Raw genomic sequence first — 27,185 nt, 5'->3', positions numbered from 1 at the left:
AAATCATCAAGCTACTTCACAATTTTTACCAGACACTCCGAACCCCCATACCCAAGAAGAGATGTAATACCAGTGACATCATACCTAGACATGTCCTTGGCTTTGTGTGACACAACTGTATAAAGACCAGAAATCTAATAGCTGTCCACCCAATATGAGTGTGCACCTTACTACAGAGGGGGCTAGAGAACTGAACATAGAGCAGGGGAAATGATTCCAAGTTAGGTTGTGTCAATGACATACGAGGTGCAAATGTTCAATGTTTCTGTGTTTTGTCTTTACAGATGAGAACATTCCAAAGAAGGCTGTGAGTATATGCGTTCAATGCTAAGTTGTGTTTGCTAAATGTATGATTCAGCCGGGCTGCACTTAGTATTGGCCCCTTTGTCTATGGGTGTCACGGGCTGGCAGCATTTGGGTTTCCTCAATTGTCTGATCACAATTTTGCCTAAATTGCGGGAAATCCAGACATTGAGTGAGGAAAGTAAAACATCTCTGTGTAGTATTTTATGGTTGTCTGTATGGTGCACCCATGGGATATAACCTCCCTTCTTGCTGTGAGGGTGGATGCCAAGAGCATGGTCACCCTATAACAGGAAGCGGCTTAACAAGGACCATCATGGCAGGATCAAAGCTGCAGATTGGCGTCACAAGTGGTGTGCAGGGGGGTACGGCCAGCACCCAAGTGACACCAAGACTGAAAATGACCTTTGAAATAACATCAACCTGCCAAAAATAATAATCTTAGAGATTTTAGTAGTTGGGTTTACATCTCCTTTAAGTCTGCATGTGCTTGCCGAGTGCTGTGTCCACGATTTACCAAATTCCCGATCGCGGCAAGATACCTTATGACTGCACTGAATGCACACTTTGAAAACAATGTATCTTTGTGACCCGGAGTTTGCAGCAGACAAATGTGAACAAGCCCTAAATATCTATTCATAAAGTACTGGAACTGTATGATAGCCGGGCAACTAGGATTTTCACAACAGTAGCCAACCGGCGCCTCTCAATGCAGGTTTCCTTTAAAGAGAACCCTTCGCTTTGCCTCTTTGTATCAGTCAAAGCTGCCACTCTGCTCTGCAGATGGCTAACATTAGACTTCTGGAGAACATTGGAAGGATCAGAGCGCCAGGAAGCTTGAGTACGTCCAGTAAAAATTTTTTTCTTCATGGCGAGAGGTCAACATAGTCCAATGTGATTTGGGGCCTCAAAGCTTCCCTTCATCAGGGCTAAAAAGCAAGCTAATATGAGAAAAAATAAACTGAGACTATAAAATGAATCATGACATGCCCAACGAAGGAATATCCATGGAGCCAATACATTACTTTAGAATGTTTAGAATTTAGAATTTGTATTGGCTTTGTAGGACGTGGCTTTGGGCATCTCATGATTGATTTGATACATATATTTTTGTATAATAGAAGTCCTTCTAGTACAATGTAAAGTATTTTTGAGTCAATAGCTCATTTTTATTCTTTGTTATTACTTTATAGACCGGTGTTTGTTCTTTTAGATTCTCACTTTATATTATTACATGCTATCTTGTCTCTTAGAAATGATGAACAGGGAATTTTAAGCCCCCAAAACGCAATGGCTTTTGACCTCTGGCCATAAAGAACATCTAACATATTTACTGGACTTACTCAAGCTTTGTATCGCTCTCACCCTTCTAATGTTTTCCAGGATACTAAAGGGTCACTGTTGTGAAAACCCTATTTAATGAAGAGCTGCCTCTAAGCGTTTAGATTTTAGATTGTTGCCTACTCTGTGGTCCAGCCTTCCACCAACAGACATGCAAACGTTGGACTTCTGTGGCAGCTTGTGGCTCAGAGCTTCAGAGGATGACATGTCAGAGGTGATGTGAAAGCTTCTGTTCCATGTGGCATCTATTATATGGTATACTAAATCCCAGCAAGTTCTAGGTACTCTGGGATATAAAGCCTACATACAGAATCTTCTATATCCTAGCTTCCTTATGCGTGTTTTTATCTGTGATATACGAAGTGTATTCAGATGTCTTGTGTTGGAAATTCTCTCTTTTAGAGCCAATGGGTAAAACTTCTGGTTCCGGCTTTATCAGCGATTGTATTACTAGAAGCTTATTTCTCACCGGATGGTAGAAATGTGAGTATGTCTTAGTTCTCTGTATTCTATGGTAAACATGGAGAAACAGAATTCAGGATGAACAATAAACTGCATCAAAAAGAGAAAACAAATCATGTAAACCTTGATATAAACTGGAATAAGTTCCCATTTGTCACATCTTCATGTCAGGTTACCCCAATTTGTTCTTGTGTCACCATCCATGCATGAGCCAATAGCCTACTGAGCATGTATATTGTATCTGCAGCTCCTCCTGTGTGTCTCCCTCCATCTATCTTATATCCTCTTACTCTCTTCTGCCATATTTGTGACATTGATATCTACATCCTGCTTTCATGACCTCTGCACACTTAGAGGTCTTTGTAAAGTCTTCAGTCTTTCTGTAATATAGTCTAGTGGGCCAGTTCTGCCCCTCCATTACTGCCACTTATTGCCTCCCCACCATAGGTGTCTCCTATACACCTCTGCTCCTGGCCTCGATAGGCCTCTTTCTTTTGTAGTCCTTGTGCACAGATAATTAGGTCACCTCTAAAGAGTTCTAATTGTTGTCTTTACATGCAGTTGATCCTTGCCGGACTTTGGGCAGTTGAACTCACCTGGACTTTCTGTAAGATGCCATTGGAATCCCTTTGGTCTGTAAGTATGCTCTGACTGCACCCAGATAAAGTACAGATAAAGGCTCCTATATGACATTCTAAATCTCGTCCCAACTCCACTTACTCCGTGAGGCACAAACAACAAATGTCCTTTACGTCTGTGAAGGTTCATTCATCCAGGTCGTGGAATATCTGTAAATTATGAATCAAGGCAACTGGACTTGCTGTCATTTTCTTGAAGATGTTTCTCTGGTCATCCGACCAGCTTTCTCAGATCAGAATGACTTGTTCCTGAATTTCTTTAGTTTCATAATGACGGTGTCTACCCCGGCCTGTGTATAAAATGATGTTGGCCATAGTGTCTTCATATGACGCCTCCACATAGGATGGATCGTTGCCTTCAGCTTTGATATAACAAGGTTCAGTCTTTCAGATACGATCTGAGATGCGTCCATAACTTCATTCCTCAGACGGTTTCTCATGTTTGGCCAATTTACAAGTCAGACTTTGTAACAGTGACGTGCGGTACTTCTGGTTTCAGCCGAAACCCCGCCCCCAACCCGGTCCCAAGCTAGTGTGAAGGAGGAAGGAAGGGAGGAGACAGGGAGGAGCCTCCCTGTCTCTCACTTGCTCCTCACTGCTGAGCTATTGAGATCGATGTCCTCAGTAGTTTTTTTTATTTTTTTTATTGGACAGCTTGGACCGATGGAGCTTTGGCATTGGTCCGGGCCATCCACAGACCTCACACCTCTAACAAAGAGTAGAGGCTGTGGCAGCTCTTGCCTCATTAGTTAGGTTACACAAGCAGTGGGGAAGCCCGCTCATGTGTAACCTAACTACCTGTCAAAAGTCAGATGCAGCGCCGCCTGTAATTACCATCCAGCGCTCCGTCCATGACAGGTCACACAGCGGGGGGGGGGAGGGGGGGGGGGTTCCCTGCTCTGTAACCTGTAACAAGACGATCTGAATGGAGAAAGAACTGTCAGCTTCCGATTTGAAGCTGACAGCTTCTTCCTCCATAATACTTGGTGAGGCTCTGCCCCACCTGCCTCCCCTGACCGCACGTCCCTGCTTTGTAATTCTGTATCTCTGTCTGGTGTCGTTGAGTCAAAATACTGTACCAATTGTAACTCTTTTTCAGAATCGCAGGATTCGTTTCATGTTGCTTTGGACCATTACCTTGGTCAGCTCCTACAACACTTACTGCAGACCCAGCGCTGATAATGTAAGTCCAGGTAGAATACCTGCTGCCTGATTTTTGAGATACAGATCCCTATGATGAGCCAGATAACATGACCACTGATCAGTCTTTCCACAATTATCATCATTCATAAAAGTCTTCACAGACAGAACAATGTCAGAACCTCGTGAAGCCAAATATAAAGGTCAGGAGTCAGTGATGGAGAAAACGCTTGAAGCATTAAGTATGATAACTGACACCTTGTATCTCTCCTCATCCAAAGAGGATCAGCGTCATTCCTTCATTATTGATGAGCAGAGAATCCTGCATCCCTCACAGTGATAATTGTAATGCTTTGGAGACAGGTTGTCAGTGATGTGAATAGAGGCGCGTTCCTCCTCACAGCCGCCAGTGACAGCCAGCAACCTAAGATGCCATAGCGACCCAGGCGGCCCGCACGGCACCAGGGGGATGTCCTGGCCAGGCCCCCCCTGGGCCCCATAGCGTCTTCCTGGGTCGCTATGGCGATTCTTCTGCCACAGCTCACAAGAAACTAGACCAGAAACCAGTTTGATTTGCTAAAAAGACCCCAAAACAACTTTAGTAGCTTTCCTCTGACTTTTAGTTATTATATGTTTGATTCATTTCAGGAAATTCTACTTCCAATGTTTTGTTCTTTGTTTTTCAGGCTGGTCTTTCTGCTTTTTGGCTTTTGGCCAGTATAAGCCTCCCTCATAGTCATAGGTTCCAGGCAGGATATGTAAGTAAATTGTGAACCAGTTGTGTCCATTCCCCATTGTGTATCACCATGATATGATTCACCGTTGCTCTAGGTGTCATTGAGATAACTGTATTCTCTTTGTTTCACTTAGGAACAATGGGCCTTCAAGGCGATGGGTTACTGCTTGGTGCTCTACAGCTTTGGGAACGGTTGGCAAATGCGGAATGACACCAACGTAAGTCACAAATGTTGTTTTATGCTTTATAAGGTTCCTTTAAATTCAAACAGAGAGAAGGGTCTGGGGCCCCTCTTTTGCCCCACTGGCTAGTGGGAAACATCTGCAACCAGGAAGAATTGGGACAGGAGGTGTTCAGGAAGGGTCATCAGATTCGTACAAGGTCAGAGCAGACAGTAGACTTTATATAATGGACAGAAGATTGAATCAGGTAACAGTCAGAAGTCCAATGCAAGCAGCAGATATATGGAGCCGTATCACAGGCTGAGGCAGGTAGCGGGCAGGCAGAGTCTTATTACAGGAAATAGAGGACAAGCTGAAAAGGTAACAAGAGAAGGAGTCAAAAAACAGCAGGAACTGTTTGTCAATAAGTTCTCCAGTACACCGAGCAGGCTTTTATATTACCAGATTGTGGTGTCACAGGTGTGGTGGGGAGTGTCTGTATCTAATGCCCCATCTTATCAATGGAGGGCGGTGAGATGAACCTATTACCAACAAGCCTAGACAAGAGGAGAGTGAGAGCCAGCAATGTCAATGGAGGTCGGAGGACAGGCGGCTCTCATAAGAGGTGACTGCAAGCCAGGGCTGTAGCTCCCATGGGGCGAGTGAGTCACTCGCCTCAAGTGTAGCTGGGAGGGGGCGCAGCCATGGCCGACCTGGCTGCGCCCCCTCACCCCTGTTGTCATGGCGAGCAAAGGATGCCATTGGCAACAGGGGCGCCAGGCCGCCAACACAGCCCCGGCTCGGCAGAGAGAAGAGGAGCCACACAGGCTCCAGCTTCTCCTTGGATGCCTGCTGATCTTCCCATCTGTATGGGCAGAGGACTCTGTGTCCTCAATCTCCTCTTCTTCTACCCCCCCCTCCTCCCCCGCACAAACACACACACTCATGCACACATATTACTTTATATTAGACTTGTGCAAATACTAAATATTTGTTTCGGATGAAATCGGACGAAATCCTGGAGGCAGGGAGCATGATGTCACATACCGCACAGGTCTGTCGGGGGGCACAATTTTCTGTTCTTGCCTCGGGTGCAAAAGGAGCTAGCTACGGCTCTGCTGCAAGCCACCAGTTCTTTACATGCTCCCCCTACATCTGATGATTCAGTTGTGGAAGGACTGTGATACTGTCATGTACCTTGGTGGGGTTGATGAGGGCGTCCTCCCTTACGGCTCCAGTCCCAGAGCCCCTGGATGGCAGAACACGTAAAGGCACGAGTGCCGGATGATATCCCCGTGGCAGGGAAGGTCAGTCTCTGTAATGTCAATGGGCAGGAATCTGGCACAGGAGCAGAACACTGAAGGTGCAGGATTCCAGAGGAGCCGTGGTCACACTAGACGTATCGTCACCAGGCAGGCAGAGCAGGACCAGATGACACACAGGAGCAAAGTCAAGAACAAGCCGGGGTCAGTGACGTGTGGACAGAGAAGGACTAAGCGGCAGGCAGGAGTGGTAGGAGAACAAGCCGGGGTCACAGGAGCACAGAGTAGCAAGAAGGGTCAAGCAAGGCAGGTGGGTCGATAACAGAACAATCAAACTCAGGATCTCAGGAACACAGGAGGGCTGAAGGGCAATGCAACATGCCTCCTGCACTGCTAACCAGGGGCGTAACTAGAAATCACAGGGCCCCATAGCAAAATTTTGTATGGGGCCCTGTGATTTCTAGTTACGCTGGGCCCCGCCCCCTCGATCGCCGGGCCCCGCCTCCTCGATCACTGCCGATGACGGGCCCAGCCACCTCCTGCGAAGCTGCTGGTTGTCACCAACTCAGCAGCGGCTGTGAGAAGGAACGGAGCGTGCCTCCTCACAGCCGCCAGTGACAGCCAGCAGCCTGGCTATCCAAGCAAGATGCCATAGCGACCCAGGCGGCCCGCATGGCATCAGGGAGATGTCCTGGCCGGGCCCCGCCGTGCCTCGGGCCCCATAGCGGCCGTCTGGGTCGCTATGGTGATTGTTACGCCACTGCTGCTAACACACAGAAGATGCATTGCACGGTGCTGTGCATTGATCGCATGGCCTTAGTGTGAACGGGTCCTTAGACACCTGCCAGATACTAGAATGTATTTCCCAAAATGAGTCTACTGCTGAGAGAAAGGAGACCTCCATCGGGGGAAATAAGGGTGACTGCCATTGCTGACCTCGCCTTTTGAAAATGCTTTTTTTCTGGCTCTCATGCTGATCCAGCAGCTTCAGTACAGAGTCTCCTACCTGGAACAAGCATGTCATTCAGGGGTACGGGCTTCCCTTTGACCTTGTTAGATTCAGGAAAATAACTGATATTCTGTATGAAATTACCTCAAAATGTTGGATCCTCAAGTCATTCTGAGGGACTTCCTGTGTTTTATCTTTTTCTAGGTGTCGGAGTTGATCATTCAGATCGTCTTCTGTTCTCCCGTCACCCTGATAGTTGTATGGTTCCCCCACCAATGGAGCCGCCATGATACAATGGAATGAAACGATCTCCCTCCAGGTTCCCCCCCAACACACCTCTCATCAATGCTTGTAAATGTAGAACAAATATACTAATAAAGTTTATTCACAAAATTGTTCTGTTTTCAGTTTTCTTTATTTACAAAATTACATTTGTTCACACAGAAGTTACATTTTTACAGAAGAGGTTCCTCTACTAATAAGTTCTTTTATGACCGATACATATTGAAAGCTAAACTCCGAGCAGATATAAAAGAATACGTCATTGCAGCTCTGGAATCACTAATATAAATGTCATTGTATAAAACTGAATGTGACCCGGTATCAGCCTCTTATAGCCCCTGTACAGCAGGGCTGAGGTGTGAGATGAAGAAGCAGCAAATGCAATCAACCAGTTACAGGGTTATTCACAGAAGGGTGAAGAGTTTGGAGAAGCAAACAATCTAGGAAAACATCGCTGAACTTGAAAAATTCTCCAATTCATCTCACTTTCCAGATCAGCGATGTTGTCCTAGATTGTTCACTTCTCCGGCCTTCTCCAAACTCTTCACTCTTCTGTGAATAGCCCTGTTAGTGTTTGGAGAAGGCACATGGTGATAGGAGGAGAAAGCAGAGTGACATCGAGATGAGCTCATCGCTGTGCTGCTTCTCCTTTCACTGCTTACACCCCCTGCAGAAAGTAATGTTATTGTTATATTATCTATATCTCTGATTATTATACAAAGTTATTTTGATGTCTTTGATCAATCCGCACGGAAGACGAGCTCACTATCTCCTGACATTCCGGTATTGATATTATATTTTATCAATGGAAGATAGAAACCACCAGCACTCAGTAAATAAAGTTCAAAGAATAACGTCCATTTATTTGGACCAAACGTCACACATATCGCATAATCCAACGCTTCGGGACCACGCGGGGTCCCTTCATCAGGGCAGAGACATGTGACGTTTGGTCCAAATAAATGGACGTTATTCTTTGAACTTTATTTACTGAGAGCTGGTGATTTCTATTTTCCATTGACTGCTGTGCACGGCGCCATCCGTGATCGTCACTTCGAGCGCCACGATTGTTACTTGGACCGGGAACCCTGTAGGGAGTGCAGGGGGACTTACTGTTTTCCATTATATTTTATCATTCATAAATATTTTGCTACTTCTGATGAAAGTAGGCGGAGGCTCCACTAATGAATAATCATGATCTGGTTCTAACACCCGACAGCAGCCGCATTTTCTAGCAAGTTTTAAAGGCGCATTGCAAATCAATGAAAATAAATAAATAATGGAAAGGAAAAACATATAAAATACTTGGGGGGTTATTCACAAAGCTGTCGAAGGCAGGCAAGTGAGTCAAATGCTGTTTGGTGGCTTACTTCTGGCTTGTACGGCTGATTCCAGCCGTACATCGGCTGCCTTCGGTCACTTGAACATGCTCTGTATGTTTGGCTGAGCCGAAGTGCAGAAGGAGTTCGACTCTGGATCGGCTGAGCCCAAGCTCCAGCAGCTCACTCGCTACCATTCGCCCCTATTCTCATATATTCTCCTAGGGGCCGAATGGCATTCGGCTCGGCTATTCTGCTCGGTACCTCAAAAAATGTTGAAAAATGTAAATGTTATTATTATTTTAGAAATGTAAAAAAAAGAAAATTAAAAATAATTTTTAAAAAACCTGCCACATGCCGACCTGACCGCACGCGACAAACTCCCGCCGCATAATGAAGCATCTGCCAGATGGCGGCAAAATAAAAACAATTGGGCAGAGCTAGCGGTGATATCACCTCTAGCTCTGCCCAACAGTTTCCTATTGGCCGACAACTGCCAGAGTCCCGGCCACTAAATAACAACTGGGCAGAGCCGGCTGTGCTCCGCCCAGTTGTTATTGTTTAATGACAGATCAGCGTCCCCAGTTCATTTGGGGACGCTGATCTGTCATTACAACTGGGCGGAGTGAGCCGTCATTTGCATGGAGAAAGGTCGGCCCTCGGCTTCGCTGAACCTGTCACTACGGTTCAGCCAAGCCGAAGCATATTGCTTTGGCTTGGCTGAGCCTCTCAGCTGCCCTTGGCTGCTCTCCAGGCTATAGGGAATAGCCCGTACAGCAACCCTTCGTATCAGGTGGCTGAAGTGAGCCGAAGGATCAGCCAAAGATACAGCTGGATCCTTCGGCTCCATAGCGAATAACCCTCCTGATGTTACTGTCCTTGCAAGCTGCTGACAGGCCCCCTTTAGGCCATCACACTCCCAACCCATAATCCCTCGGGGGCTTTACCAGATAATAAGAGTGGCCTCCCTGTTTGTCTTGTTCACAGCTAACCGAAAAGTGACAGTGAGGAGGCAAAGATTTCATTCTCTGTAAATGGAGAATTGGAGGTCAGCTGGGAGGTCCCCTTTACCTGTTATCAAAAATTCACCTGGATGAATCGGTGATGCACAGTAAACATTGGCAGATTGGGACTGTCCAAATCTAATGAGAGTCCCAATTCATGGGAACCAATCAGCTCATCTATTCTTGTCACAATCTTATAGTAACACACAATTCTTAAGAAAACCTGATCCTGTCTCATTGCGGCTGTCTTCCATTGTTTGTTGCTGATTTTTAAGCTCCGCCTCGTGGATGTAGTTGAGCAGGAACTTCTTCCTCTCTATCCGCTCTCTCTTTGGGTCTCTTGGCAGACTCAGGCGGAATGTGACGTTCTCCAGGGCATGTACGATGACCCCGAGGAGGAGTTCTGTGTTCTCCTTCACAGTTTTCTTGGTGCTCATCTTTGTGTAATTTTCTACGCCGATCACAGTCTCCACACCCATACGTTCAAACTGGTTCTGAACTTTGGAAAAATGTTCGCAAGATTTATGGGTGAGGACAACGATGGGGACAACTCCTGAGGGAGAGATAGTTTGAGATATGGTCAGAGATGGGCTGAACACTGTGAACACAGGACAATTTAAAACAAGGCCACTGCAGCAACACTATACAATATTTTTCAGGGGGACACTACGTCTACGGATAAGCCGCCCATCTCTCTTCTTGTAGAATGGAGGATTCACTTACTCTGTGATAAGACCATTCCAAGTAAGGGTGAGCTAGGAACTGTGGAGCAATGTATATAAGTAGCCAAAGGGGTTACAAGAGTCAAGCATATAAAAAATGGAACATAGTCAGCAATACAGCCAAGTTCAGGGCAAGGTCAGGTCAGGGAAGCAGTCAGATCCAAATAGTTCAACAGGTCAGAGATAGAAAGCAGCAAGATCAGGAAGATCGGTCTTAGGAAGTATAAAGGGTCTAGGTAGAATGCGGTCAGACAGGAACCACAAGTCAAAGAAACCAGAAGACAAAACCAAGAATACAGGAACGGGGACTAGTGATGTAATAGCTAGTGTAATGGATCCCCGCCATCCCGCGCATGCGCAGAAGCAGTAACCTGTGAGCAAGAATATGCGCCATCCCGCACATGCGCAGAGGCAGAAGTCTACCAGCACGAAAATCCGCCATAGCGGCGCACAGGAAATGACATCACTGGCCCTATATAAACCCAGCAGCAGTACCACCATGTTGCTGGTTTATCGTCAGCTAATCCTTGTTCCAGTTTTGTGATATCTTGCTTGATCCCTGTGACCCGGACTTCCTCGACAAACCTTGAATTCTGCCTGCCTTGACCACGGAACTGTTATTTGACCATTCTTCTGCCTGACCCCTTTTGTACTGGAATTGCCCGCTTGGAACCTGACCTCGGCTCGTCTCATAGGATTACGGCTTGCACGGTGCTCAACACCACTGGCACTCCTGCCGCTTGTTGTCCCGCTGGGCTCTGTTCCCATCCTCAGAGTCTCCCAGGACACAAGGTGCAAGGGAAGCCTCCTCTCACATCCGGTCTCCCAGAAGGTACGTAACAGCTAGGATATCTTGCTAGGGGAGCACAGGAAAGTAGGATTACACCGATGTACACTCTAGCAAACCCAATCTGAGCACTACTACTGAAAACTAGAGTGTGGGCTCTGGTGTCCTTTTAAAGGAGAATGAACCAATCTGCAAGCAAGGTCAGGGAAGCGGTCAGATCCAAAGGCTCCAGCAGGTCAGAGGTAGAAAGCAGCACAATTAGGAAGATCAGGCTTCGGAAGAGTAAGACAACTAGAGTGTAGACTCTGTCATCCTTTTAAAGGCATATGAACCAATCTGGAGGAGTGCTCATAGACAAACCTTCACATGTTCACAGCCCTCCTGAACAGATTATTATATTAGGGTACACAAGATGATTCTGGGACACAAGAAAGAGGCCTGATGTGCTGTAAAATTCAGAGACACAACAGCAACAGGTGGACACCAACATCCAAGGAGGACAAGAGGGACTCCAGCAATAAACAGAAGCCTGCACAGGAGGAAACGGTGAGAAACCATCCCAACTCTCAAGGGCCTGATTGTTGACTGAACCCCAGGTGGAGGAACAGGCTACTGACTTGCACCCAGATGGGTGAAACTACGGCATGTAGGCTCCTAACACTTTTTTGGCCTAATGACTGCTTACCTGTCATGTTTTTGCAGTTCTCAAAAAAATCTTTCACATCCTCTTGTTCATGGCTTTGAAGGATGTGTTCAACACTGAAACAAATGAGAAAAAACAGAAAAAATTACTGTCCTGTGATTAAGACGTTGGGGAGGTTATTGGTTTGCATTGTGATCTTGCAGCACTTGGTTCAGTTTTAGAAACGGTTTTATCTGCATGGAGTTTTAATGTTCTCAGATTGCTTATAGAATTTTCTCCAGGTCATCCAGCAACATAGATTGGTAGGTAAATTGGCTTTGACTCAATTTGCTCTTAGTCTATGTGTGACTGTGGTGGGGACATCAGAGTGTAAGCATTCCCCTTACTAACCCACAAGGGAGAGATGTAAAACAAAATAGCAACTGGAAAAAAACATTGATACCAGTGAGAGAATCAAAGCCTTGAGTATATCAGCGGAAGCATCAACATTGGAGGCGACTGGTTAAAGTCATAATGCATTGGGGGATAATGGTTAAAGGAGAACTATGGGGTCAAGGCTTTTCCCCATAGTTCTCCTTAGGGTGACGGGAGGACACAAACTAGCGTCCTCCGGTCGCCCTAGGCTCAGTATACCACGAGCTGCTGCTCTTTCCAGGTTTGGCAGATGGCCTGTGATTAGGCAGTTTTGGGTATTTGTTGCGTTTTATCACCTTTTGGAAGCAAAGGGGCTAAAACCAAAATGACTTTATCATAGAGGTTTTCGGTTTGGTGTATGTCAATAAATGATGAATAAGAATGTGATAAATAGGGATCCACAAACCATCACAAGAGCAAAGCAGTGGTGGATCAGCTGCTTCCTGTCTGGCGGTATAATAAACAGAGGTCATGTACACCCATTGTACACAGAAAATATTGAGCAGTATATCCGGTCTGTGAAATAGCTTCTGCGGTACTACACTAAAATTCAAACAGAGTCTGTAGGACAGGTGATCGGGGGGTTAATGTCATGGAGCAGAAGTGCACATCACCTCAGTAGAGCAGGCACACTGTAATGACCATCGTGGTGTTATGCCCAGGCCTAAACCTCAGCTGAGGAGAAGGGCTTGGCTCTTCCCTATGAACCTGACTCCATTACTAAACAAATACTTATTAAAGAATGCTGAAAACTGCACGTGCGCTTTACCGCGGGGTGGACCTCATGCCAAACAGCGTGTTACTGCCAACTGGGCAGAAAGGGTCATTCAGCTACATTTCTGCTTTCTTAAATTGTCTGGTGAAATTTTCAAAGGATGAACACCAACACATGCATGGAAGACATCTACTGAATCTGCCGTTAATGACCAAGGGGGACTTCAGCAAGAGCAGTGCAGGTATCCAAAGCAAAAACATTGCCAGCTTAGAGTGGTGAATGTTAACAGGCATATCATTGTGGTGAATGTCATATTTACCCCAGGGGCCGGAAATTCCCACAAGGCCAACTGAGGCCCGGCCTCGGGGCAGCAGGGAGTAGAGGGGCATCAGGGGTGTGGAATTCCTATCTCCTGATGTCTGGGACATGCAGTTCCGGGCGCCGGGCAGGTAGTTGTTTTCTAAATGTAGCCCTACTTTGGGCAAGCAGAGCTAAATGTACAGCGGGGAAGCCGCCGCTTGTTTTGTACAAGTGATCTAGGTGGGTAGGGGGGCGCATTGAGGAACCTGGCATTGGGGCAGCAGAGAAAGTCAATCCGGCCCTGTTTACACCTTTAGAAAGATGGTGAATGTTACAGAAATTCATGTTGAAACTGGAGCTCTAATCAAGCTTCTTCTTCCCCCCTTAGTTTTGAATAGAAGGGGTGAGGGGTTGGAGCCTTAATCAGGAAGGAGAACCCATAAGAATCACATCACTTGCAGCAACTTTGAACACAGTTTGGGCCCTACGTAATCTCGGAGCCCTGAGAACGGTAGTCTCCAGGAACTGACACTCATTCCACCTTTGCATTGGTTATACTTTCTGTTTTGCTCAGGTACAGTACAGTCCTGATAACACGTCTTACCTGTAGACAAATATGGGGACAAGAAAGTCCGTAGTATTTTTGTCCAATTCACTCTCTTCCAAGGCCCACATCGCTTCCTTAAAGTTCTTTTTCCACATCACAGGCTGATCCAGTGGGTGAAAATTTCCTGAAAAATAATAATAATATAAGAAGGTAAAGAAAGCAAAGTAACAAGACCTCCCAAGTCTTTCCTCTTCTCCTGCAATGGCAGTAGAAGAGGAAGGGGGGGATGGGGCCTGGTGCTGCACTAAATGGCATGACATGGCACAATCATGACATGTGAACACCATCCAGTGCAGAAGTACTCTGAACCCATACTATGAGGTGCCGTCCTAGATTGCAGGTGAGTATTGCAGCAGAAGTTGCTGTTTTATTTTAACTTTTATTTTGTCTTTCTAATTTCATTTATATGATGAAGGATATAACAGGAAAATAACTCCCAGGTAGAAGGAGGAGGAGATCCTGTTGTGTGAGTTCTGAGAAATACAACGAGCAAATAGACCTTAAAATGATACATTGAATGAAAGGTTTGTAACTGGGACTCTTACTCACCGAGCTGGGCATAGACCTCGGCCCGTTCAAAGTCGGTCATGGTTGCGCAGCCTCGGTTGTCCACGATGAGGATATTGGAGGTGAGTTTATAGGATTTTCTTATCATAGTCATGCTTCCTCCATCTAACTTCTCTCCAGCCTGAGCATGTTCCACAAATGGCCCTCCACCAGCCAGGACATACTTACAGGAGTTGATGAAGGAGGATTTACCATGACCAGTGCAACCAAACAGCTGGAGGAGGACCCTCTCATAGCTCTGATTGCCCAGATCTCCATCGTCCAGGCTGAAGGTCTCAATCTTCCTTCTCAGCTCCTTATATTCCATTTCTGAGTTTGTTGTGTGCTGTGTTTTCACCTCCGTCCTCACTTCCAACACTTCTGCTCTATTACTTTCTGTTTTACCCCTTCGAAAAGGTTTCACAATGACGCCTATTGCTGCGTTAAAGGGGAAGGATCGTGGTTTTGATTCATTTTTACTCCATTTTATGCTGTTAAGCTTTTAAACAAATGTAATGTGCGGGTGTAAATTAGCAATGAGGTGAAGGTTGTACAGGCTGTAGGAAGAGAACCAGGAGAGTGAACCTCTGTGTTTATGTCAGTGTGAGAGAGGGGCACGTCTGGCATTCTCCATTGAGAGTGAGGGACACCTTTTAGCACAAACACCTGCCACACCTCCAGTTACACTGACCATCGATAATGATTAGTTATACCCACAAGTGCTTTTCTATACCACCGCCTTTGCCTCGTACCTGCATAAGGAGCCTGAGGTGACGGGGGGGGGGGGGGGGGGGGGGGGGGGGGGATGGGGGTGCACAATTCTCGGCCAAGAACCACCAGAAGCTAAGACAAGACCTGCAAGGGTGAAGGAAAGGCAAAAATGCCTAAGTGCAGGCACTGGTGACCAGAACTTGGGAGTGCTGGTATTAGATGTGCAGGAGAAATGCTGGCAATGTGCCCTGGATAACCCATGTGCGGATAAGAGTGGAGTCAGGTCACAGGCCGGGCTGTTAACAGACGACCAGCAAGGAACCAAATAAACTAAATAAGAACAATCAAGGTTGCAGACAAGCCAAGGTCAGCAGCATGCAGGCAGCAAGGTACATACAATGTCAGTGAGCAGAATCTTGGTCAGAAGCAGTGGTGTAACAAGTTATGGATGCCCGGGGCAGAACAACATTTTTGACACCACCCCCCCCCACACACACACACACACACACACACAATCCACCCTGTCCCTCTGGTTGCAAGGATAACTCAACACATGTAAAGATCATTACATTTTTTATGTTGATAAAGAACATTCATTTTTTTTAAATAAACACTTCTTATAGCAAAATAAAAAAATAACTGGTGTTGAACTTACGAGTGTCTTAGGAAGTTAAACATTCAAACCATAGATCCAAGTGTCCTTCTGGGAATCTGCAGGCTTCAAGGAGGAATGTAGAATGGCACTGGCTACAGAAGACTACAAATCCCAGCAATACATTATACAGCAATGCAGAATAATACCATCCCATCCATCCCCCCCTATAGGCATCAAATCCCCATACATGCAGCAGATCACCCTACAGGCATCAAACCCCCCTACATGCAGCAGATCCCCCTACAGGCATCACACCCCACTAGCCTGCCCGATGCTATGCATCAGCCTGCTCCGGACCGCAGCTTGTCCGATCAGGGCAGTAAGAGGGAGAGGTTGCAGAAGCTAGGAGGGAGGGGGGCAGGACAGGGGGAGCATTGGCCGCGGCCACGCAGCATCAGGATCAGTGGACGGGTGGGAGACTTAAAAATATTACCTGCCCGCCGGCTCCCTCCCTCCACTCTGCAGGTCCCGCCAGGGCCAGCTCTGCACCTAAGGGCCCCGGGAAGGAGGGGGAGGGGTCTAGAAGCGGTGTCAGGCAGAGGGGGGACCAACCCAGACACAGAGTGTGGGCGAGCTGTCAGCAGCCCTTACCCTGCATTCTATCACCTGAGACCCTGCAGAGCCCTGGTGAGACCGCCCGTATCCCTGGTGAGACCGCTCGCAGCCCTGGTGAGACCACCTACAACCACATATTAACCATCATTGGAAAGAGCTGCGGAGTGTCTGCCTTTTGGGAGCTGTAGTCCCAGAGGGCAATGTCGGCACCTTGGTGGTTAACGGGGGAACACCAGGGCCCGTTCACAGCTGCGACTCTGGTAGTTCCAGCACTTGGTGGGGCCCGGACAGGAGGAAGAGGGCCCCGATAACTGCCTCAGCTCCCAGCATGCAGCAGGCCAACTCTCCCCAGCTCCTTCCCATGGCGGTGGGGGTGGGGGGGCCCTTCATGGTTTCTTGCACCGGGCCCTGACGTTTCCAGTTATGCCTAAGCAGCAGACCTCCCTCCAAGCAGCAGATTCCCCTACAGACATCAGACCCCTCTACATGGAGCGGCCCCCCTACAGGCAGCAGATCGCCATACATGCATTATATCCCCCACATTCAGTAGAACCACTTACATTTCTGTGCCGGGTACACCGGAGCACAGCTAGAGGCGGGCCTCTCTGATCAAGTGGCTGCTCACTGGGTTCTCATGGCCATGGCCTCAGTGCAGCCGCATAATTTGCATGATGAATGACTGTGTAGGCTGTGCGGCATTGTTGTGTTCACTGTGCATCATACCCCCCCACCCCGGTTGTTGCTTCATTGGTCAAAAGTCCAGGCCAAGGTTGGTAACACAGATGAACATAAAAAATATAAGCAGACAAGGGGAATGCAACGCAGAACAGACGGAAGCAGGTCAGGAACAAGTTGAAGATGAGAGATAAGAGTGCACAGGAGTGCAGATGAAAGACCATCCAGCAATGGGGCTCTGCAGGACTCAGGCTTAGGTAGACCACTTGGCAGCGATGTCAGTGGTGGGCTTGCACATACATTTGTGCATCTGCTGGGATGTGCGCACACTAATGCACATGCTTGCCAATGTTCTTCTGCCTGCGCAATGTCACCAATCTGTTTAAGCATCTATGCACAGGAATATGTACAGGCTTGTGTGCACACTTCTGCTCATGAATCTGTGGGATGATACAATGTTACTGAATGGAATGCTTAGGGGAGCAATAAACCTTTGGCAGCAAAATAGAATATTTTATCATGTACGCCCCTCTGAGGAAGTCCCATGATCAGGAAGAAATGTGTTTGGGAGACACGTGAACTATTTTGGGTTTCCTGGCTAGCGCAATGGACTGATGTTGGCACCCAGGAGTTGATACCTGTGTGCCTTGTCATGTTGGGGGGATGGAGTGAGATTCTTGTACCACTGAACAACATACATGCAGCTGACCTGAATAATGAAAGAATGATGAATGTAGACAATGCGGCGGGTTTGTCTCAGGAGACTCGTATGGCTTGCATATGAACCCATTTATAGAAAGACGAGGGAATGGGCAACCGTGTGGCCAACAGATACATCTGAGTTCTCTACAGATACCCAGATAGCGAGGATAACTTGGCACAAACTTGTGTCCGGGTTACATTGTAATTCTTGGTAACTTGCTGCGCACATTCCTGTAGGGTTGCCACCTTTTCTGCAAGCGAAACCCGAACACTCTAGCGACGCACGGACATTTTTTGGGGGGAGAATGAGTTCTGGTTTATTCATAAGTAAATAGCACCTCCCATTCATATGTAAATATCAAAGTTCCGACTATTTTCAGTGGGGGGCCAGTAGCCCCTATCTTAATTTTGGTTGCCCCGTCTGCCTGACATCTTGTGTCCGGGTCTCAGCTGCCATGAAACCCAGACACAGCATTCAAAACCCGGACTGTCCAGGTGAATCCTGGACAGGTGGCAACCCTACATTCCTGGCAGGTTGTAGACTCGCAGAACACTCGCAGCACAAGTTCTAGGCGACACTTTTTGAATTTGTAGTAAAATTTGCTCGGCAAGTCTCCAGCGAGAGTCCTGCAGGTCTTAGCAAGAGCTCTGCAGCTGTACAGCACTGTTACAAAGCACGTTGATCGGGAGACTCGCTGTAATTGTGCAACAGAATTGTGAAGCTCAGCAAGTCTAGCAATAGTTTAGCGAGTTATTTTCTAACTTGCAGCTCAATTGCTTGCTATCCTGGTACAACAAAGACTCTTACCGGAATGCTGTGTTCTAGAAATGTTACATTTCTAAGTTTTCAAATAGGGAAACAACCATGGATTACAGTAAGGCGCACATTACAGTATTGGTTTATGTTACAAAATCTGAGGGTTTAATGTCACTTTAAGGAATTCTAAGTATGCCGAGATGTAACTGGACACAAAGTAGAAGATACAACTTTCTACCAACGCTTAAAGAAATGTAACAGTGTAGAGCTCTAAATATCTACTCTATAAAGATCTGACGTCATGAACTGTGCAGATACAAACTCACTATGATGGGAATATAAAGTGCTATAGCCGGATAATCGGGTTTAGGGGGTTTTAAAGGTTTTGTGTATTTTCTATCTTGTTTATTAAAGAGTTTTTGCATGTGATTTGACCCCTTCATGACCAGCGACGTACAGTGTACATCACTGGCATCGGGGCTGTTTAAACAGACTTCCGGCGGCTTTTGCCTGGCAGGATGCTCCCCCCACCCGACACCCCGCCTTGTTTCCCGGGCTCTGTTGCCCCTCCTACGAGCCCGGGACTGGCTTCTTTGGTGGCGGCGGGAAGCTGGGGAGGAGATGGGCAAACCTCCGTTTGCCGATCCCCTCCCCGTTCTATGGGAACGGGAGCGATGCAGATTGCATCCCTTTCGGTCCCATAGGTGTCATTGCTGGGCGTCTGAAGCCCAGCTATACGCTATTGAAGTGCGATCTGCACTTCAATAGCTTATTTAGAATATAAAGGTGACACTAGGGGTCTTTCGGACCCACAGCATCCCCTTAAAGAGTACCTGTCACCACCATCTTCTATCACATGGGGGGCTTGTAAGCTGCAACATAGGACATTTCTGTTCTTGGGTTTAGATATTCTTTACTAAAAACTCCTCCAGCTTCCTCCAATGAGATTCATGGATACCTCAGGTTTAGGATTGGCTATAGTTGGTGAAATGTTCATAGACTGGAGACTCCATCTGTACAAATTTGCTGTTGTTTTTTTTAAATTTGTATTTTAAAGGACTTCTGTCATGCAAGAAAAATAAGAAGTGCCCATGTTGATGTCTAACAGGAAATGCTAATTACCTGGCAGTCCCTGACTTAAATACTAAGCGAGTCACTGCCCAGTCAACAAGCACGCAGATCTGGAACATCAGAGTGAAGCCTGGATCCTTATTCCTGACCAGTGACTCAGAAGGAATTGAAGTCAGGGGACTAACGTGACATCCAGGGCTACTTTGTGCATTACTCCTTTTCTGTTAATCACATTATATTGTAAATGTGGAGAAAAACTACCCAGAGACGTTTTATAATGACACCGACGCTGTATGAAAACTAAGTGTGAATGATAAATCTGCCCGGTGTGCATGAAAACCCTCGAGAGCTCATGTAATCATTGAAGAGTCCGGTGTCAGTGTATACATTTATTTTATTTTATTCAGAGACAGAAATAAGATCATTATAAACTGTACAGATGATTGGATGAAATAAAGAGGTTTTGTATGTTCTGTTGTATATTTTCTTCATAAATTGTGATAAAAATAATAGAAAATAAAACTGAAAATATCTTTTTATTTTGTAATATTTTGTTAGGATATTAATATGTTGTATCCTTCTAACCAGCCAACAGCTGGAGCTTTTGTTTCCATTTTTCCCTTTACCTTTTATCAACATAGCTCAAGTTTAAATTTACATAAGAGAATGTGCTAGAGAGAGAGAGAGAGCAGGGGGAGAGAGAAGAGAGAGAGAGAGAAGGGAGGGAGAGAGAGAAGGGGGAGAGAGAAGGGAGAGAGAGAGAAGGGGGGAGAGAAGGGAGAGAGAGAGAGAGAAGGGGGGGAGGGGGAGAGAGGAGTGAGAGAAAGAAGGGAGAGAGAGAGGGGAAAGAGAGAGGAATGAGAGAGAGGGAGAGAGAGAGGGGGAGAGAGAGAGAGGAGAGAAGGTAAAAGAGAGACAACATGAGTTTAAATATAGAAAAACAATTATATAAAATATTAAAATTCAACGGACTCAACAGCATCAAAATTTCCTTTTAGGAGATTTCATCATTTGACATTGTGATCTGCTGCTAATGGAAACCTGTCATTAGGAAATATTGGTGCTGTCACGGGTGGCCACCTTAAGGAGCCTTGCTGTCATGCTGATCCTCTGGCCTTAGAGTTTCTGGCTTGAAACAAGCATGCAGCCAGTGAAGTCATGATTTGCATACTTGCTCAGGGTTAACATTTTCTGCTATAGGTCAGCGCAGACCACCAGATCTTTCCCCGTCATGGGATTTCCTTTAGGAAGTTAGATGGGGATTTTAAAAGTCTAATTCCTTACTTGCACCACGTACTCCCCACCCCTCGATGAGACCATGGAAGAGGGTCTAGAACAAAAAGAGGACTAGGTCCTAATCTTCCAACAGGAAAAAGTTTACCAAACCGTTCTGTTCCCATCAAGTCTTGTCTGTGGCCCTATTCACACCCTACGCACATTTATTAAGGAAAGTGTATTTCAATTTAAAAAAAATAGTTACAAAAAAATTCCAACCAATAAAAATGTTTTGGGTAGAACAGGAAAGGGCTGGAGCCTCTGGCAGGTATTGGGGTGATTTCCTGTTAGGACAGGAAGTGAGGGGAAATCTCTACATCAAGGGCACAGGCAAAAACACATCTTTAGTAGAGAGAGGAAGGGTAAATCTCTCTGAAAACGTTTTTATGACTGCCAGTGCCTTCCTGTCCCAGTGACAACTGCTCCCATTGATTCTAAGGGGTGTCACAGGGACAGGAAGTGAGGGGAAAATCTCACAGACAGAAATCTGTCCAGAACTGAAGAAACAAATTGGCTTGAGTTAGACTTTAACTAACATGGTAAAGTGACCCTATAGTTTGCATGGGGGAGGGACAGGAGGCAAAATTTGCCATAATAAGTACCAAGGGGCAGCAGAGATCCCCCTCTATGGGATGCAGAGTGGGGTTCTTCTGCATAGAGGAGGAGGGGGGGGGGCAGACCTGGTGAGGGATCTAAAGGTCCCTTTAGCAGAATTCAAGATTGGATCAGTGAAGCTGACAATTGTTACATTGTAAACATTTGGCTAGATCCAATGGGAATCCTAGTTTGTGGGAACCAATCCACTGATCCCTACTTGTCACAATGTTACTGAACCACACAAGACCCCTTTGATTTTTTCTTCTCCTTCTTCTCTTTCTTGTTTGTGTCTTCCTTTATTGCTTTCGGATCTTCATATCTAAGCTCCGCCTCGTGGATGTAGTTGAGGAGGAATTTCTTCCTCTCTATGCGATCTTTCTTCGGGTCTCTTGGCAGACCCAGGCGGTATGTGACGTTGTCCAGGGCATGTACGATGATCGTCAGGATGTCGGTGGTTCTCTTCAGAGTTTTCACATTGCTTTCCTTTGTGTAATTCTCGATGGAGATCACGGTCTCCGCTCCCATAAGTCTGAATCTTTTCTCCAAGTCAAAGAAATCTCCATTGGTTTTTTTGGTGAGAACAACGATGGGGACAACTCCTGAAAAAGGAATTCCGGTATAAAATCAAGTCACACACTACGAATGAGGACAACGAGCACCCCACCAGATCCTTCCACAACCTCTGCAAGGATATCAGCATTGTATATTCTGTTGTTCATATCCTGCAAGCACCTTTAGAAGGCGTCCTTCAGTGTTCCTGGGAAGACCATCAATCCCAGGCACACGGAGGTTATCAAGTCTTCAACTTCCACCTAAGCTCTGCTCCCCGCCCCCACAGTCCATTTGTCCAATGAGGGTTCTGTTTAGACAGCCGGGGTGCTTACATTGGACAGAGGGATCATGAGTAGGGGCAGGACTGAATCAAGTTATACATAACTCTTCCTGGGATGAGAGATCTTCCTGGCTGCACAGAAGAAAGATTTGAAAATACTTGCAGGTTATACACGGCATGTTCTATGATACACTTTTTAGGGGTGCTGGGCAGGTGCTACATTGTATCATGCAAGTTGCTAGAGCACCATCAACCTTCCCCCTTCCCCGAGCTGCCAAGGGGTGAACCCAGTCCTCACCAAGACAGGTTGCTTGAGCACCATCAACCTTCCCCGAGCTCACAAGGGGTGAACCCAGTCCTCGCCCAGACAGGTTGCTTGAGCACCATCAACCTTCCCCGAGCTGCCAAGGGGTGAACCCAGTCCTCACCCAGACAGGTTGCTTGAGCACCATCAACCTTCCCCGAGCTCCCAAGGGGTGAACCCAGTCCTCGCCCAGACAGGTTGCTTGAGCACCATCAACCTTCCCCGAGCTGCCAAGGGGTGAACCCAGTCCTCACCCAGACAGGTTGCTTGAGCACCATCAACCTTCCGCGAGCTGCCAAGGGGTGAACCCAGTCCTCGCCCAGACAGGTTGCTTGAGCACCACCAACCTTCCCCGAGCTGCCAAGGGGTGAACCCAGTCCTCACCCAGACAGGTTGCTTGAGCACCATCAACCTTCCGCGAGCTGCCAAGGGGTGAACCCAGTCCTCGCCCAGACAGCCATGTGCTTTTCTACATACCCACATCTACAGTTGACTGGCTAGGGGACTCATAAAATCAGTTCACCAAGGAGGGTTTGGCACATAAGCCAAATCTGTTGTCGTTAGTGACATAGAAAATGAGGGTGGCACGGTGTGCAGTAAAACTCCTGCACCTCATTCTCTTCAAAAAGTTTGGGGTTCCTCAAACCTCTCTCAATGTCAAATTTAGCCTTTCACTACACCATCCAAAACTAGTTAAAAGGTTTTGGCTATACACACATTTTACAATCACACACAACGAGACACCAACAACTGTAAAAGATGGCCGTTCACAATTTAATTCTAAATAATAAAAAATATTTAGTGCATTGACAGAAAGAATTATAAGGTGGCGCTCAGTGCATGTTCCTGACAACCCGTGATATTGGAAATGAATGGGTGTATTAAGCTGAATATTTTACCTACACCGGGGATGGGCAAATCATTTTCTGTTGTTTGCGTAACCTCGCGAACACCTGAAGCCCGGCATCCAACATTAGACATTGACGCCGGAATCTGCACGGCCATTGGCTTTCATCGCTTCCTGGTTCTAAGTACAGCAAGTCTGAACTAGTCCACAGAACATGTATGAGCAAGATCTATGTGTTGTGGAAACTTGCTTTTGATTGCATGTTACCGCATTGCACAGTAATGCATGACATGATGTCCAGTGCAGTGTAGTGTTGTTCTTTTAAAATGACCCTCCACAGCACGAGTAGTAGTAGCCCACCATGCACCCGCCCTGTAGAAAACCACAATGCGCATGTCATGAGGCCGCTGAAAAAATATTGCAGCTCCAGTTTTTTGTCCGTTGCCGTGCGTTGGCAGGATATCCATTGTTTACAATCTGCAGTAGTGCAATACACATTAAAGAGCAAAACGCTGCACGGTAGCCCATGTGTGATAATGCACCACAATGGACTGCGAAGGTCTGACGGAACCCTTAGGATCTGTAGTCACATTAGCTAAGAGGCTATTTACCTGTCATCTTGTCACAGTTCTCAAGAAAAGCTTTCACATCCTCCTGTTCATGTTCTGGAAGATTGTATGCAGCACTGAAAGGAAAGAAATAGAACATTCACTCTACAGGAGGTGATACGGTTGGAGACAGGGCTGGATTTCCCACAAGGCCAACCAAGGCCCGGCCTCGGGGCAGCAGTAGAGGGGCAACAGGGGTGTGGAATTCCTATCTCCCGACACCCAGGACATGCAGTTCTGGGCGCCGGGCACCAGGCGGTTGTTTTCTACATTTAGCCCTGCTTTGGGCAAGCAGGGCTAAATGTAGAGTGGGGAAGCCGCCGCTTGTTTTGTGCAAGTGATCACTTGTACAAAATCACTTGTATGCAGCCTGCATTCAGGGGCGAGGGGGGGGGGGGCGCATTGCGGAAACCTGGCCTTGGGGCAGCAGAGGAAGTAAATCCGGCCCTGGTTGGAGGTTTGCATTGTGGATTTATTTTCCAAAAGGTTTTTATCTGCAAAGAGTTTACGTAGCCTCCCCATGTTTGTGTGAGTTTCCAGTAATGTTCTGGTGGAGGAATTGGCTTTGACCCAATATAGTTCTAAAGTATGTGCAGGAAATGAAGTGTATAAAAGCTACTTTGCATTATATGACAACGTATTTGCTGTGAAGTACAGTAGCCTGCTATGGACCGTGTAGAACACCGCCGTGTGCATGCCATGAAGCCATTCAAAAAATGCTGCATTTCGAGTTTTTTCTTCCATTGTCATGACTGGATGATAGACGCCCATTCATTTTTAACAGACTGTTCTAATGCAATGCAAATTTAATGAGTAAAGTATTGAACGGGATGACATGCGCAATAACATACCACCACGGACTGCAATGGGGTCCTTAGGTGTTTTTAATGTCAACACTTCAGCATAACAATAGAAATGCACAAAAAAAATAAAGGAAACAACATGTATATTTTACCAAAAAATTGGGTAATAATAAATGTTTTATCATTTAATATAGGGGAAACTGTTTTTTTTTTTTGCCATTCAGTAACAAGCACTTTTGGGGCCTCAAGGGTACCCCTTCATTCTGAGCCTGATGAAGGGGTACCCTTGAGGCCCCCGAAAGTGCTTGACGTTTGGTGTGCTGGCGACTCGTACTTGATATCATTGAAAGGGAAACACGGTATGCCTAAATCACTTTGCTCATAGTTAGGAATAAAACATCTACTTGTCAGATGGAGGCAGTGTGGGTGCAAATGGAGGACAATTAGAGTTGATATCTGAATGAAAGAAACCTGATCAGTTGTAGGATCTAAAATTTATGATCACAGCTTGTTTCCATCAGAGGCCAGAGAACAGCTGCCTCTGAGGGCCAATATTCCTGTTGTGTTTTGGTTATGAGTTCTGTTCTATTTTGGTTAAACATCTCCGATAACACGTCTCACCTGTAGATGAATATGGGAACTAGAAAGTCTGTAGTATTCTTGTTCAGTTCACTCTCTTCCAAGGCCGACATCGCTTCCTTAAAGTTCTCTTTCCACTCCACAGGCTTATCCAATGGGTGAAAATTTCCTGGAAATTAAAGATGTAAGGAGGTAAATACAAGAAAGGGAACAAGAGCTTACAATCAACTGATTCCGTTTACCCAAATTACCGGAGAGGCAACGAGAATATACGGGAAACAGTTGCATGGTATCCACTGTAAAGTCATATAATACTATTTTTCAAGCAACATGATTCTGGGTCCTAATGAGCATCCCCAAGCATCCGTATACAATCTGGCAGCTAGTTTAATAACCTCCACAGACCTCCAGGCATTGCAGCTGTATATACATTATGTAAATAATACATCATACAAAGACATACTAATAGTAGACAATTGTGCGTTTCCAATTTTGTAGTAGGTTTGGGAAATCTCCTCTTCTGTTCCACCATGACTGTCCCCTGTGTACAAAGCCAGCTCCATAAAGACATGGTGTGACCAGTATGGTGTGGAGGAACTCGGGTGTCCTGCATAGAGCCCTGACCTCAACCCTACTGAACACCTCTGGGATCTTTTTGAATGCTTGGAGCCATCTCTCTAAGCATTCAAAATGATCCCAGATCCCAATGATCTCTTCAGCCAAAAGTCAGGTATTAATGTTAGACGAGAAGGCAAGTCTTCTGACTTTTGGCTCAGCTCACCTTGCTCTCTAGCTACACAGGGCCTCAGTTTTTTTATACACACACACACACAGTTTCTCCCCAAGACTACCTGCTCCCTTCCTTCACCCCACTAACACAGATGTCAAAGCAGTCCTCCTTGGACTGACACCACTGACAGAGTAGCATTTTTTCCTTTCAGTGACACCACCAGAGCAGGGGCAATTTTCCTCACACCGATGCTGGGGCATTTCTTCCTTTAGCACTGTTAGCTCCATATTTTACTCTGGGGCAAAATGGGTTCGGCTATCAAACTCATACATTACATACATTTTGGCATGGCATGCTGTGTGTGCCGCTATAATCCCCACCTCCTGGTCTACACCACCAGAATGCTGCCCCGGGATCAGTGGTCATAATGGAGCTCTATGTCAGTGTTCAGAATAGTGCCCCTGTGTCAGTGGTCATAATGGGGCTCTATGTCAGTGTTCAGAATAGTGCCTGTCAGAGACCTGCTGCTTCTGCGCATGTGCCAAGCCGGGGTTCCCGTAATGGGCCTGAGCGCATGCGCGCGCCAAGGACTGTCCGCGGAAGAACGCTCTCCAAAAGGCTCACAGGAAGTGACACTCTCCAAAAGGCTCACAGCAAGTGATGCTATCCAAATCATTTCCTTCACTATTTAAACCCAGACTCCACACCTACTCATTGCTGGATTGTCTCTGCAACTGCCCTGACGTCTCCTGTTCCTTGTTTCCAGTACCATTGATTATCGACCCGGATTTACTTTGTTTAATCTTTTTAATCTCTTGAATAAAATTTGCTTGGCATGCTTAATGTTTAAATCCGTTTAAATTAGTTCATTTTTACTCTTCGGTTATTGGATTGCTAGCAAGATATGACCCGCTGGCTCAGAACAAGATGCCACTCGAGACTAATATGGGCGGTCCGCTATGCCCACTCCGCCCCTCCACTCTCATACTCCTATCAGCATAAGGCCACGAGTGCTAGCCCCGCCCAGCTGTCAGTTTTATAAATCGCGGCTTTCCCGCTAATCTGTTCCGTCCACTTTTCACTAGAGCTTGACAAAGAGGCATAGCCTCGAAACGCGTAGCGCTTCTGTCCTCCCCTCTGACACCCTCTACCA

At 46.4% G+C, this 27,185-nt stretch overlaps 1 protein-coding gene across 1 annotated transcript in view; it reads right to left on the bottom strand.

The window, feature by feature from the left end:
• Positions 1-8,261: 8,261 nt before the first annotated feature.
• Positions 8,262-27,185, bottom strand: part of LOC108801368 — a 21,533-nt gene continuing 2,609 nt past the window's right edge. Inside the window, exons 2-10 of the mRNA XM_018573295.1 lie at positions 25,345-25,471; positions 23,924-23,997; positions 21,562-21,928; positions 20,742-20,787; positions 14,335-14,830; positions 13,783-13,909; positions 11,792-11,865; positions 9,821-10,150; positions 8,262-8,362 (exon numbers count right to left, since the gene is read on the bottom strand). Of these exons, the coding sequence (XP_018428797.1) occupies positions 8,262-8,362; positions 9,821-10,150; positions 11,792-11,865; positions 13,783-13,909; positions 14,335-14,830; positions 20,742-20,787; positions 21,562-21,928; positions 23,924-23,997; positions 25,345-25,471 (1,742 nt within the window). The remainder of the gene's footprint in view (positions 8,363-9,820; positions 10,151-11,791; positions 11,866-13,782; positions 13,910-14,334; positions 14,831-20,741; positions 20,788-21,561; positions 21,929-23,923; positions 23,998-25,344; positions 25,472-27,185) is intronic.

This window comes from Nanorana parkeri, unplaced genomic scaffold (assembly GCF_000935625.1).
Source record: "Nanorana parkeri isolate BGI_ZX_2015 unplaced genomic scaffold, ASM93562v1 scaffold2320, whole genome shotgun sequence".
Lineage (NCBI taxonomy): Eukaryota > Metazoa > Chordata > Amphibia > Anura > Dicroglossidae > Nanorana > Nanorana parkeri.
This window is presented reverse-complemented; position numbering and strand designations above follow the sequence as displayed.